General features: G+C 50.3%; 1 protein-coding gene across 1 annotated transcript; it reads left to right on the forward strand.

Moving 5' to 3' along the window:
* The first annotated feature begins 8,824 nt into the window (after nucleotides 1–8,824).
* On the forward strand, nucleotides 8,825–12,220 carry LOC149356933 (uncharacterized). Its single transcript, XM_089576467.1, has 3 exons — nucleotides 8,825–9,803; nucleotides 10,223–11,237; nucleotides 11,423–12,220. The coding sequence occupies exons 1-3, from the start codon at nucleotides 8,825–8,827 to the stop codon at nucleotides 12,195–12,197; spliced, it is 2,769 nt and encodes a 922-aa protein (XP_089432593.1). The 3' UTR covers nucleotides 12,198–12,220.

Consider the following 12,220-nt stretch of genomic DNA (forward strand, 5'->3'; position numbering starts at 1 on the left):
ACATGATACTCAAGTTGAAGGACTGGCCACCCAGCGATGACTTCAGTGATGTGCTCCCAAGCAGGTTTGCTGATCTCATGAAAGCTCTGCATGTTCAGCAGTGGTTGCAGGTGCACATAATGCTCAGAGATTTTATGCAAAGAAATGCACTTCATGAGCTGAAAAGTCCTTGAGTGAGATTTTTATCACGGTGTTCTAGATGTGCTCCAGAAGACACACATATAAAGAGAAATTCTGTTCACTGTAGCTGTACTACTAGTGCACACTTTAAAGGTGTATATATTTAGCACGTGCATGAGTTGCTTACTAATTGTTTTCGTACCTGCACTCGGGAGCAAATTTATCCTTGCCAACCAAAACTTCCGCACCAATACCATACCGGCATAGCAAAAGACGCAATTAATTACTTTTTACTCAATCAGATGTGACACACGTCAGTAGTGTAAAATGTCGACGCACAGATCAGTCGCAAAAGATCAGCTAGGATGAAATGCGCCGTTGTGATCCGATGCCAGCACCAGGAGCGTACGACGAACAGAGACCCCGCCGACGCTACGTTGTTCAAGCGCTTAGTAAAAGAAAGGTACCTAAAAAAACCGCGCAGCTCACCGCTACACTCCTACACCTCCCTCCCCGCAAACACGCACCTAGACACAGAGCGGCGCACAGGTGCGGTGAACCTTTTCCGACGCCAGGCCGAGAAAGACGACATTGCGCGCCGTTTATAACGCAGCGCACCGTCCGCCTCCGGCTACCGTACACATGCCGTGTGGCCTTCGAAACGCAGCTCAGCAACGTCGAGAGCGGCTTCACGTTTCGGTGCTGTTTGGTGAGGTGCAAAAGTTCGCTGATCAAAACATTCAACGCTTCTTCGCGTGTCGAAGCGCGGTTCCGGAGTGCCACCTTTTCGCGAGATTCATTTCAATGCATCGATCGCTCCGCGTAACGACACCAAGTTTGACGAACAAAATATCAAATGAGCGGTTATTCGCCGCATTTAAAAACAATCCTAGATGCGTGCGTAACGTCACGACGCGAGGCATGTAGACTTTAACACGCAAGGCCGAACGCACCGTGCCGAAAGCCCGTCCACCGCCACCGAGAAACACTCGGGCCCCTAGCAACAACGACGCCATACGCCGTTGCTAGTGGCCCGAGTTTTTTTAGCAACAACGACAACGTTGCTAGGGGCCCGACTTTTTAAGCCTAAATTTTGACGTCACTTCCGCCACATTCTCGCAATGCATTGGGAATACGAAGGGCCTCTCCTGAGTTTTCCTTCCTCCATGTCTCCATGAATCAGAAAAGGTGTTGGTCACTAACTGACTAGGTCTAGGAGGTCCTTTACCGAATACCACAGTATTCAGACATTTGAACTGAACCCTTACTGCGACAGCTGCTAAAGAGTGTTCAGGCTTAACTCCTTGACAATTACACAGGAGTTCGCAACAATGCCAACACCACCCCCGCCGGTGCCAACATTATCTAAAGATTTTTCACTGTCTTGTTTAACAGTGTTCTTTAACACAAACTAAGTGTCATCGGTGCTCCTCTTATAATATGGACATATCATCATAGTGATGTCTCATGCCACGACAGGTCCACTGCATCAATGAAACGGCCACATTTATGCATGACAGTGTGGTTGCAGGATAAATATGAAGAGGAACACAATTCGTACTTATAAACAAACTATGCCTTACGGACTATGCAACGTTCTTACCAGGAGTTGTGATACGGGGTTTTCCTTTGCCGCCACCACAACGGCATCCAGAAAGGCGGCGGTCCTTCGGCGGCAAAGATGCTGGTACGGTTACCGAGACCTCTATATCCTCCACAGAGGAGCTGGCCGTTAATTCGGCGTTGCGATGGCTCGTGGCCTTCGCGCGATACTTTTCTGGTGCAGCAGCTGCATCAGGCTCCGCTCTAGAAGCAGAATCTATTGGAGCAGTCTGGCTCCTTTGTAAGGTTGGAAGGGCAGGTCTAGCTGGGTGTTGGTGTTGTGGCCGCCCATCAGCGACGAGGCGATTGCCGATGGTGGCAAAGAAAGGCCTCCGGCGAAAATCACATGATCTTCCCTAGAAAGGACTGTCGACGGGGTTGGGGCATTGATGTCGCACCAGATCCAACAGCTCCACCTGTGGGCCAACTGAAAGTGAATACGGTTGCGGTTCCGGCTTCACCGCTTCAGAAAAAGTGCCCGTCTCTTCGAAGATGAATCGCTTCCTAGATTATGGGTAGGATATGTTCTCTTTTGTCTTCAAGCTAATAATTTATTTTACTGTCTTCCAAATACGGCACGACCTGGAGTGCGCGCCATGTGCGCCAGTGCAGGTGGTGTCTTTTCAGAGGCATCTACCGTGGAGCAGAAGATTGGCGCCCGCCTCGTTTCCGAAGTGGAGAAACCGCACAGAACCCTCAACAGTGTCGACGTATACGGTGGCTGCGGGGGTCCGTCCTTCGGTCTAGCCAAAGCTTGCTTAGCAAGCCCCGTGCTCGCAGTCAGCGACAACGAGCACCATTTGACCACTTTAAGCAAGAACTTCCCCGATGTGCCGACGTATCACGCCTGTCCGTCAAAAGTGCTCAAGCAGCTCCACGCTGGCGGGATGACCGACATTCTCGGAGACATCGAGAAAGAAGATGGGAGCCCGTCCTTCGAATCTCACAAGAGCTGCCGATTTTTGCAGGGTTGTGACAAACAGGGGCTCAGGAATTCTCAACTAGTGACTTTTCTCGGATTCTGTGCCTTCTTTGACCCTTCGTACGTCGTCCTCGTTGCCGAGAGGTGCTCCGTCCGGCACCATAAAGGCGACGGCCTTGCCTTGGCTCTCAAGTGCCTTCTGGACCTTGGTTATCAAACTTCTTGCAGCATGCTGCAGGATGGCTGCTACAGTATGCCGCAGAGACACGCGCGCCTCGTCATCTTTGGGGCCAAGCGCGGCCGAGCAAAACTGCCAGCTTTTCCTTTGCCGACTCACACTTTCGAAGTGCCCGAGTGCCACCTATCATTTGCCGTGGACGGTCGGGCCTACAGCAGTCCTCTGAACTTGACCTCTGCGGCGCCGTACCGGAGGACCACCTTAAGGGATGCGATTGCCGACCTCAGTGATCCTGAGGCAAAGTTTGACAGAGGTCCGTCAGACTTCATTCGTTGTCACCAGCGGATATGCCCGATCGACTACGACTGCTACAAAAAGATGACGCCGTTGTCCCAGGCTAGTATCGCCGCCATCCCCAAGGTCGCTGGGTCGGACTGGCACGACCTTCCCAACCGGGAGGTTCAGCTGAGCGACGGCACCCCCGCGTATCGCCTCATCTACCCGCACCGCTGCTCACCGTTTATAAAGCTTTTTTAGTTTCGAAACTTCTCCCGAAGCGGCCGCGTTTTGCGCCCGGCCACTGAGATGGCGCTGCAGTCGAAGTTTGCGCCACGCTCGACGCTAGCTAGCCACGCCGCGGTGCAGCAACGTTTCTGAGGCTCCGTTTGTCGTGCTCATTTGCGTCGCGTTCTTTTGTTATGAAGTGATCATTTCGTTATGAGCTGAGTGTTTGTGCACTACGCTTCAGCAGCTTTCGGTGTGTGGTCGGGTGAGGACGCTCATCGTGTGGACCCAACCTGCAAGTAGCGTGGGCTGCCGAATGTTCTCGAGCGCCAAGTTTTGGATTTTTTCGCTGTCAGAGGGTAGGTGGTGCGCGTCATTTATGGTCTTTAGAGTGTGCTAGGACTGTCAACCAAATCGGAACGTGTTTCGTGCCGGGATGTACCAGCGGGTACAGGCGCAACACGGAGAAAAGGCACTTCTTTTCTCCGCCAACCAATCCAAATCTCCTTGCAAAATGGTCGAGAGCGATACCCCGTGCAGACAAGGTGTTGGGGAAAACATGCAAAGTGTGCGACGCCCACTTCCAAGAAGGGGATATTCTGAAGTCATATAAGCATGTAATCAACGCAGAAGTGATTGAAATCGAGCGCGGTGTATGGTCTCTAAGGAGTGATGCAATTCCTACCAAATTTCCTAATCTCCCGCTGTACTTCTCGAACCGTAAACGGCGAAAATCTCCGAAAAAGAGAGCAACCGTCTCAAGAGGCGCAGTGGCAACGCAGAGCGACGCTGCAGAAGATATCGATATCGAGCGAGAGCAACCAGAGCCCGTGCAAGACAGCTGCTTGCATGTTAATGAGCTGGTGGAGAAGAGTGCTTCTTTGAGGTTACCTCGTCAGTGGAGATCGGCAGCTCTTGAAGATGAAAATGGGCGCCGATCACAGATAGTTTTTTACACGGCAGGATTGGAGGCAGATGTATATACAGTACTCAAGAGTGTCGTAGTTCGCGAAGACATGAGTTACGTTGTATCTGCCCGCGGAAAACTGGTGCCGACGCTGCCCATGGATTTGGCAATCACTTCGTTAGCAGACGTAGAGGCAATTGTGCAGGTTGTCCAAACTATGCAAGCCTGTCATGGTTGCACCTCTGGCAGCGGAGGAACTGTATACCACAAGCAGTGCAGAGTTCTTACTGAGGCAGAAAAAGGAGTCTGTATAAAGTGTGCGAAAATGACGAAGGACCTGAAAAGAAGAAGTGGGCTGAAACCCAAGAAAAAGGTGTGCCTTGCAGCACCTGTTTTGAGGAAGAGGCTCATTCGTGCCGCTGCAGCTCGGGAGAAAATGAAGAAAGAAATTAGCGAACTCAGTGAAAAACTGAAGAAAGCGTTTTCAACAAGTCTAGGTGAAGTGACACAGGAAGAAAGACACAGGGACACACACAAGCGCACTAACAACTGTTTATTTCTAAATAAACAGTTGTTAGTGCGCTTGTGTGTGTCCCTGTGTCTTTCTTCGTGGTTCGTCCTTTGATTGCGCATCCTTTACCTTCACAACATCATGTACCAACTAGGCCCTACCCAAGTTTTGTTGAAGTGACACAGGACCTGCCAGAAGCACAAAAGATGGTCATACAGACAGCCGTCATGCAACAAGCGGCCAAGTCGCCACGTGGGCACCAGTACAGTACAGACTGGCTTATGATCTGTCTGCTTCTGAGGCTGACAAGCCCAAAGTGTTACAGTACTCTATCTGACATGAAAATTTTGCCCCTGCCAAGTGCCAACGGCCTTGTACAGCTACTGAAAGGTCTTCCATGTGGCTACAGCTTAAATAAATTTGCCCTTGGTACCATAAAACTGCATATGGCTGGCAAGCCAGAACATTACACATATGGTTGTCTAATCATCGATGAAGTGAAACTCAGGGAAGGAACCGAGTTTAACAGGTCGTCCTACAAATTTGATGGCTTTGTAGATTACGGGGATATTACTAAAGTTGACACAGACCAGCTGGCAGACCATGCACTGGTTGTTCAACCCAATGTTTGCGTCATGGGTCCAACCCATAGCAACTTTTGCAGCTAGGGGTGCAGCGCAAGGATGGGTCTTGGCAAAGGTGGTAATGAGCTCAGTGCTACAATTGCATGAACATGGTGCTCGCGTACTGGCAGTGATAAGCGATGGTGCCAGAAATAACAAATCGATGTGGACACACCTCGGCATCAGTGGAAAGGTGGAGCACCCACAGTGCAAGATTGAACATCCCTGCCTTCAAGAGGGAACATTCCTACACTTCATTTGTGACGTGCCACATATCGTGAAATGCATCCGGAATCATGATGAAGCACAAATATGGTCAGGGAAGTTAAATACTTCCTTGGATATGCATGTCTCTTGAGTGATGACGCTGTGTAACAGAGACTTGTTCACCTATGTTTAATTACTGCACATAACAAAATGGTGTACAATAATTTGTTGCAGGTAGGTGAATACCAAGCAAATTTCCAGCACTATGAACGTCTTTTTGAGGCGGAAAAAAAGGCCGCTATAAAAGTGGTTCCTAAGTTGACTGAGCACCATGTCAAGCCACAGAAGCTCCAGACCATGAATGTTCGTCTGGCGACTCAGGTAAAGTTGGCCATTCAGTCATTGTAAACATTGTAAGCAGTTGGTGCCATAAAACTGCATGCTTATACATTACATCTGTGCTTGTCAGCGTCCAGGCATTGTCAAAACTAATTTGCCATCATGTTTTTCCAAGCTTTACAAATTTCTTTTACTCTTTTTCGCTTGCAGCTCTTCAGCCGAAGTGTGTCGATTGGCCTGAAGGTCTACAGACAAATGATGGTACCTGGCTTCGCCGACAGTTTTGGAACGGAACAGTTCACGATGCTACTAAATGACCTCATTGACGTTTCTGAACTCCAAGGTTCCTGCAGCTGTAATACGAAAGGGATCTCCCCCGTGCTGGTCTGAACACCCCGTGCTGGTCTCCGGTGTGTTCAACCGCCTCGATGCATCTTTATGGCACCCGGACAGCTTCTGCCGTGACTTTGGCCACATGCAGACTGACCTGATTGACTGTCGCACAGGCCGGATTCTTCGAGACCAGCCGATGCGGGTAGTTTGGGAAGGCTTTGAAAGCTTGCACAAACGCATGAAGGACAGAGATGGAGAGTACATGATACTCAAGTTGAAGGACTGGCCACCCAGCGATGACTTCAGTGATGTGCTCCCAAGCAGGTTTGCTGATCTCATGAAAGCTCTGCATGTTCAGCAGTGGTTGCAGGTGCACATAATGCTCAGAGATTTTATGCAAAGCAATGCACTTCATGAGCTGAAAAGTCCTTGAGTGAGATTTTTATCACGGTGTTCTAGATGTGCTCCAGAAGACACACATATAAAGAGAAATTCTGTTCACTGTAGCTGTACTACTAGTGCACACTTTAAAGGTGTATATATTTAGCACGTGCATGAGTTGCTTACTAATTGTTTTCGTACCTGCACTCGGGAGCAAATTTATCCTTGTCAACCAAAACTTCCGCACCAATACCATACCGGCATAGCAAAAGACGCAATTAATTACTTTTTACTCAATCAGATGTGACACACGTCAGTAGTGTAAAATGTCGACGCACAGATCAGTCGCAAAAGATCAGCTAGGATGAAATGCGCCGTTGTGATCCGATGCCAGCACCAGGAGCGTACGACGAACAGAGACCCCGCCGACGCTACGTTGTTCAAGCGCTTAGTAAAAGAAAGGTACCTAAAAAAACCGCGCAGCTCACCGCTACACTCCTACACCTCCCTCCCCGCAAACACGCACCTAGACACAGAGCGGCGCACAGGTGCGGTGAACCTTTTCCGACGCCAGGCCGAGAAAGACGACATTGCGCGCCGTTTATAACGCAGCGCACCGTCCGCCTCCGGCTACCGTACACATGCCGTGTGGCCTTCGAAACGCAGCTCAGCAACGTCGAGAGCGGCTTCACGTTTCGGTGCTGTTTGGTGAGGTGCAAAAGTTCGCTGATCAAAACATTCAACGCTTCTTCGCGTGTCGAAGCGCGGTTCCGGAGTGCCACCTTTTCGCGAGATTCATTTCAATGCATCGATCGCTCCGCGTAACGACACCAAGTTTGACGAACAAAATATCAAATGAGCGGTTATTCGCCGCATTTAAAAACAATCCTAGATGCGTGCGTAACGTCACGACGCGAGGCATGTAGACTTTAACACGCAAGGCCGAACACACCGTGCCGAAAGCCCGTCCACCGCCACCGAGAAACACTCGGGCCCCTAGCAACAACGACGCCATACGCCGTTGCTAGTGGCCCGAGTTTTTTTAGCAACAACGACAACGTTGCTAGGGGCCCGACTTTTTAAGCCTAAATTTTGACGTCACTTCCGCCACATTCTCGCAATGCATTGGGAATACGAAGGGCCTCTCCTGAGTTTTCCTTCCTCCATGTCTCCATGAATCAGAAAAGGTGTTGGTCACTAACTGACTAGGTCTAGGAGGTCCTTTACCGAATACCACAGTATTCAGACATTTGAACTGAACCCTTACTGCGACAGCTGCTAAAGAGTGTTCAGGCTTAACTCCTTGACAATTACACAGGAGTTCGCAACAATGCCAACACCACCCCCGCCGGTGCCAACATTATCTAAAGATTTTTCACTGTCTTGTTTAACAGTGTTCTTTAACACAAACTAAGTGTCATCGGTGCTCCTCTTATAATATGGACATATCATCATAGTGATGTCTCATGCCACGACAGGTCCACTGCATCAATGAAACGGCCACATTTATGCATGACAGTGTGGTTGCAGGATAAATATGAAGAGGAACACAATTCGTACTTATAAACAAACTATGCCTTACGGACTATGCAACGTTCTTACCAGGAGTTGTGATACGGGGTTTTCCTTTGCCGCCACCACAACGGCATCCAGAAAGGCGGCGGTCCTTCGGCGGCAAAGATGCTGGTACGGTTACCGAGACCTCTATATCCTCCACAGAGGAGCTGGCCGTTAATTCGGCGTTGCGATGGCTCGTGGCCTTCGCGCGATACTTTTCTGGTGCAGCAGCTGCATCAGGCTCCGCTCTAGAAGCAGAATCTATTGGAGCAGTCTGGCTCCTTTGTAAGGTTGGAAGGGCAGGTCTAGCTGGGTGTTGGTGTTGTGGCCGCCCATCAGCGACGAGGCGATTGCCGATGGTGGCAAAGAAAGGCCTCCGGCGAAAATCACATGATCTTCCCTAGAAAGGACTGTCGACGGGGTTGGGGCATTGATGTCGCACCAGATCCAGCAGCTCCACCTGTGGGCCAACTGAAAGTGAATACGGTTGCGGTTCCGGCTTCACCGCTTCAGAAAAAGTGCCCGTCTCTTCGAAGATGAATCGCTTCCTAGATTATGGGTAGGATATGTTCTCTTTTGTCTTCAAGCTAATAATTTATTTTACTGTCTTCCAAATACGGCACGACCTGGAGTGCGCGCCATGTGCGCCAGTGCAGGTGGTGTCTTTTCAGAGGCATCTACCGTGGAGCAGAAGATTGGCGCCCGCCTCGTTTCCGAAGTGGAGAAACCGCACAGAACCCTCAACAGTGTCGACGTATACGGTGGCTGCGGGGGTCCGTCCTTCGGTCTAGCCAAAGCTTGCTTAGCAAGCCCCGTGCTCGCAGTCAGCGACAACGAGCACCATTTGACCACTTTAAGCAAGAACTTCCCCGATGTGCCGACGTATCACGCCTGTCCGTCAAAAGTGCTCAAGCAGCTCCACGCTGGCGGGATGACCGACATTCTCGGAGACATCGAGAAAGAAGATGGGAGCCCGTCCTTCGAATCTCACAAGAGCTGCCGATTTTTGCAGGGTTGTGACAAACAGGGGCTCAGGAATTCTCAACTAGTGACTTTTCTCGGATTCTGTGCCTTCTTTGACCCTTCGTACGTCGTCCTCGTTGCCGAGAGGTGCTCCGTCCGGCACCATAAAGGCGACGGCCTTGCCTTGGCTCTCAAGTGCCTTCTGGACCTTGGTTATCAAACTTCTTGCAGCATGCTGCAGGATGGCTGCTACAGTATGCCGCAGAGACACGCGCGCCTCGTCATCTTTGGGGCCAAGCGCGGCCGAGCAAAACTGCCAGCTTTTCCTTTGCCGACTCACACTTTCGAAGTGCCCGAGTGCCACCTATCATTTGCCGTGGACGGTCGGGCCTACAGCAGTCCTCTGAACTTGACCTCTGCGGCGCCGTACCGGAGGACCACCTTAAGGGATGCGATTGCCGACCTCAGTGATCCTGAGGCAAAGTTTGACAGAGGTCCGTCAGACTTCATTCGTTGTCACCAGCGGATATGCCCGATCGACTACGACTGCTACAAAAAGATGACGCCGTTGTCCCAGGCTAGTATCGCCGCCATCCCCAAGGTCGCTGGGTCGGACTGGCGCGACCTTCCCAACCGGGAGGTTCAGCTGAGCGACGGCACCCCCGCGTATCGCCTCATCTACCCGCACCGCTGCTCACCGTTTATAAAGCTTTTTTAGTTTCGAAACTTCTCCCGAAGCGGCCGCGTTTTGCGCCCGGCCACTGAGATGGCGCTGCAGTCGAAGTTTGCGCCACGCTCGACGCTAGCTAGCCACGCCGCGGTGCAGCAACGTTTCTGAGGCTCCGTTTGTCGTGCTCATTTGCGTCGCGTTCTTTTGTTATGAAGTGATCATTTCGTTATGAGCTGAGTGTTTGTGCACTACGCTTCAGCAGCTTTCGGTGTGTGGTCGGGTGAGGACGCTCATCGTGTGGACCCAACCTGCAAGTAGCGTGGGCTGCCGAATGTTCTCGAGCGCCAAGTTTTGGATTTTTTCGCTGTCAGAGGGTAGGTGGTGCGCGTCATTTATGGTCTTTAGAGTGTGCTAGGACTGTCAACCAAATCCGAACGTGTTTCGTGCCGGGATGTACCAGCGGGTACAGGCGCAACACGGAGAAAAGGCACTTCTTTTCTCCGCCAACCAATCCAAATCTCCTTGCAAAATGGTCGAGAGCGATACCCCGTGCAGACAAGGTGTTGGGGAAAACATGCAAAGTGTGCGACGCCCACTTCCAAGAAGGGGATATTCTGAAGTCATATAAGCATGTAATCAACGCAGAAGTGATTGAAATCGAGCGCGGTGTATGGTCTCTAAGGAGTGATGCAATTCCTACCAAATTTCCTAATCTCCCGCTGTACTTCTCGAACCGTAAACGGCGAAAATCTCCGAAAAAGAGAGCAACCGTCTCAAGAGGCGCAGTGGCAACGCAGAGCGACGCTGCAGAAGATATCGATATCGAGCGAGAGCAACCAGAGCCCGTGCAAGACAGCTGCTTGCATGTTAATGAGCTGGTGGAGAAGAGTGCTTCTTTGAGGTTACCTCGTCAGTGGAGATCGGCAGCTCTTGAAGATGAAAATGGGCGCCGATCACAGATAGTTTTTTACACGGCAGGATTGGAGGCAGATGTATATACAGTACTCAAGAGTGTCGTAGTTCGCGAAGACATGAGTTACGTTGTATCTGCCCGCGGAAAACTGGTGCCGACGCTGCCCATGGATTTGGCAATCACTTCGTTAGCAGACGTAGAGGCAATTGTGCAGGTTGTCCAAACTATGCAAGCCTGTCATGGTTGCACCTCTGGCAGGGGAGGAACTGTATACCACAAGCAGTGCAGAGTTCTTACTGAGGCAGAAAAAGGAGTCTGTATAAAGTGTGCGAAAATGACGAAGGACCTGAAAAGAAGAAGTGGGCTGAAACCCAAGAAAAAGGTGTGCCTTGCAGCACCTGTTTTGAGGAAGAGGCTCATTCGTGCCGCTGCAGCTCGGGAGAAAATGAAGAAAGAAATTAGCGAACTCAGTGAAAAACTGAAGAAAGCGTTTTCAACAAGTCTAGGTGAAGTGACACAGGAAGAAAGACACAGGGACACACACAAGCGCACTAACAACTGTTTATTTCTAAATAAACAGTTGTTAGTGCGCTTGTGTGTGTCCCTGTGTCTTTCTTCGTGGTTCGTCCTTTGATTGCGCATCCTTTACCTTCACAACATCATGTACCAACTAGGCCCTACCCAAGTTTTGTTGAAGTGACACAGGACCTGCCAGAAGCACAAAAGATGGTCATACAGACAGCCGTCATGCAACAAGCGGCCAAGTCGCCACGTGGGCACCAGTACAGTACAGACTGGCTTATGATCTGTCTGCTTCTGAGGCTGACAAGCCCAAAGTGTTACAGTACTCTATCTGACATGAAGATTTTGCCCCTGCCAAGTGCCAACGGCCTTGTACAGCTACTGAAAGGTCTTCCATGTGGCTACAGCTTAAATAAATTTGCCCTTGGTACCATAAAACTGCATATGGCTGGCAAGCCAGAACATTACACATATGGTTGTCTAATCATCGATGAAGTGAAACTCAGGGAAGGAACCGAGTTTAACAGGTCGTCCTACAATTTTGATGGCTTTGTAGATTACGGGGATATTACTAAAGTTGGCACAGACCAGCTGGCAGACCATGCACTGGTTGTTATGTTTGCGTCATGGGTCCAACCCATAGCAACTTTTGCAGCTAAGGGTGCAGCGCCAGGATGGGTCTTGGCAAAGGTGGTAATGAGCTCAGTGCTACAATTGCATGAACATGGTGCTCGCGTACTGGCAGTGATAAGGGATGGTGCCGGAAATAACAAATCGATGTGGACACACCTCGGCATCAGCGGAAAGGTGGAGCACCCACAGTGCAAGATTGAACATCCCTGCCTTCCAGAGGGAACATTCCTCCACTTCATTTGTGACGTGCCACATATCGTGAAATGCATCCGGAATCATATGATGAAGCACAAATATGGTCAGGCAAGTTAAATAATTCCTTGGATATGCATGTC

Source organism: Amblyomma mixtum, chromosome 3, assembly GCF_055824585.1.
Source record: "Amblyomma mixtum isolate Tamu chromosome 3, ASM5582458v1, whole genome shotgun sequence".
Classification (NCBI taxonomy): Eukaryota; Metazoa; Arthropoda; class Arachnida; order Ixodida; family Ixodidae; genus Amblyomma; species Amblyomma mixtum.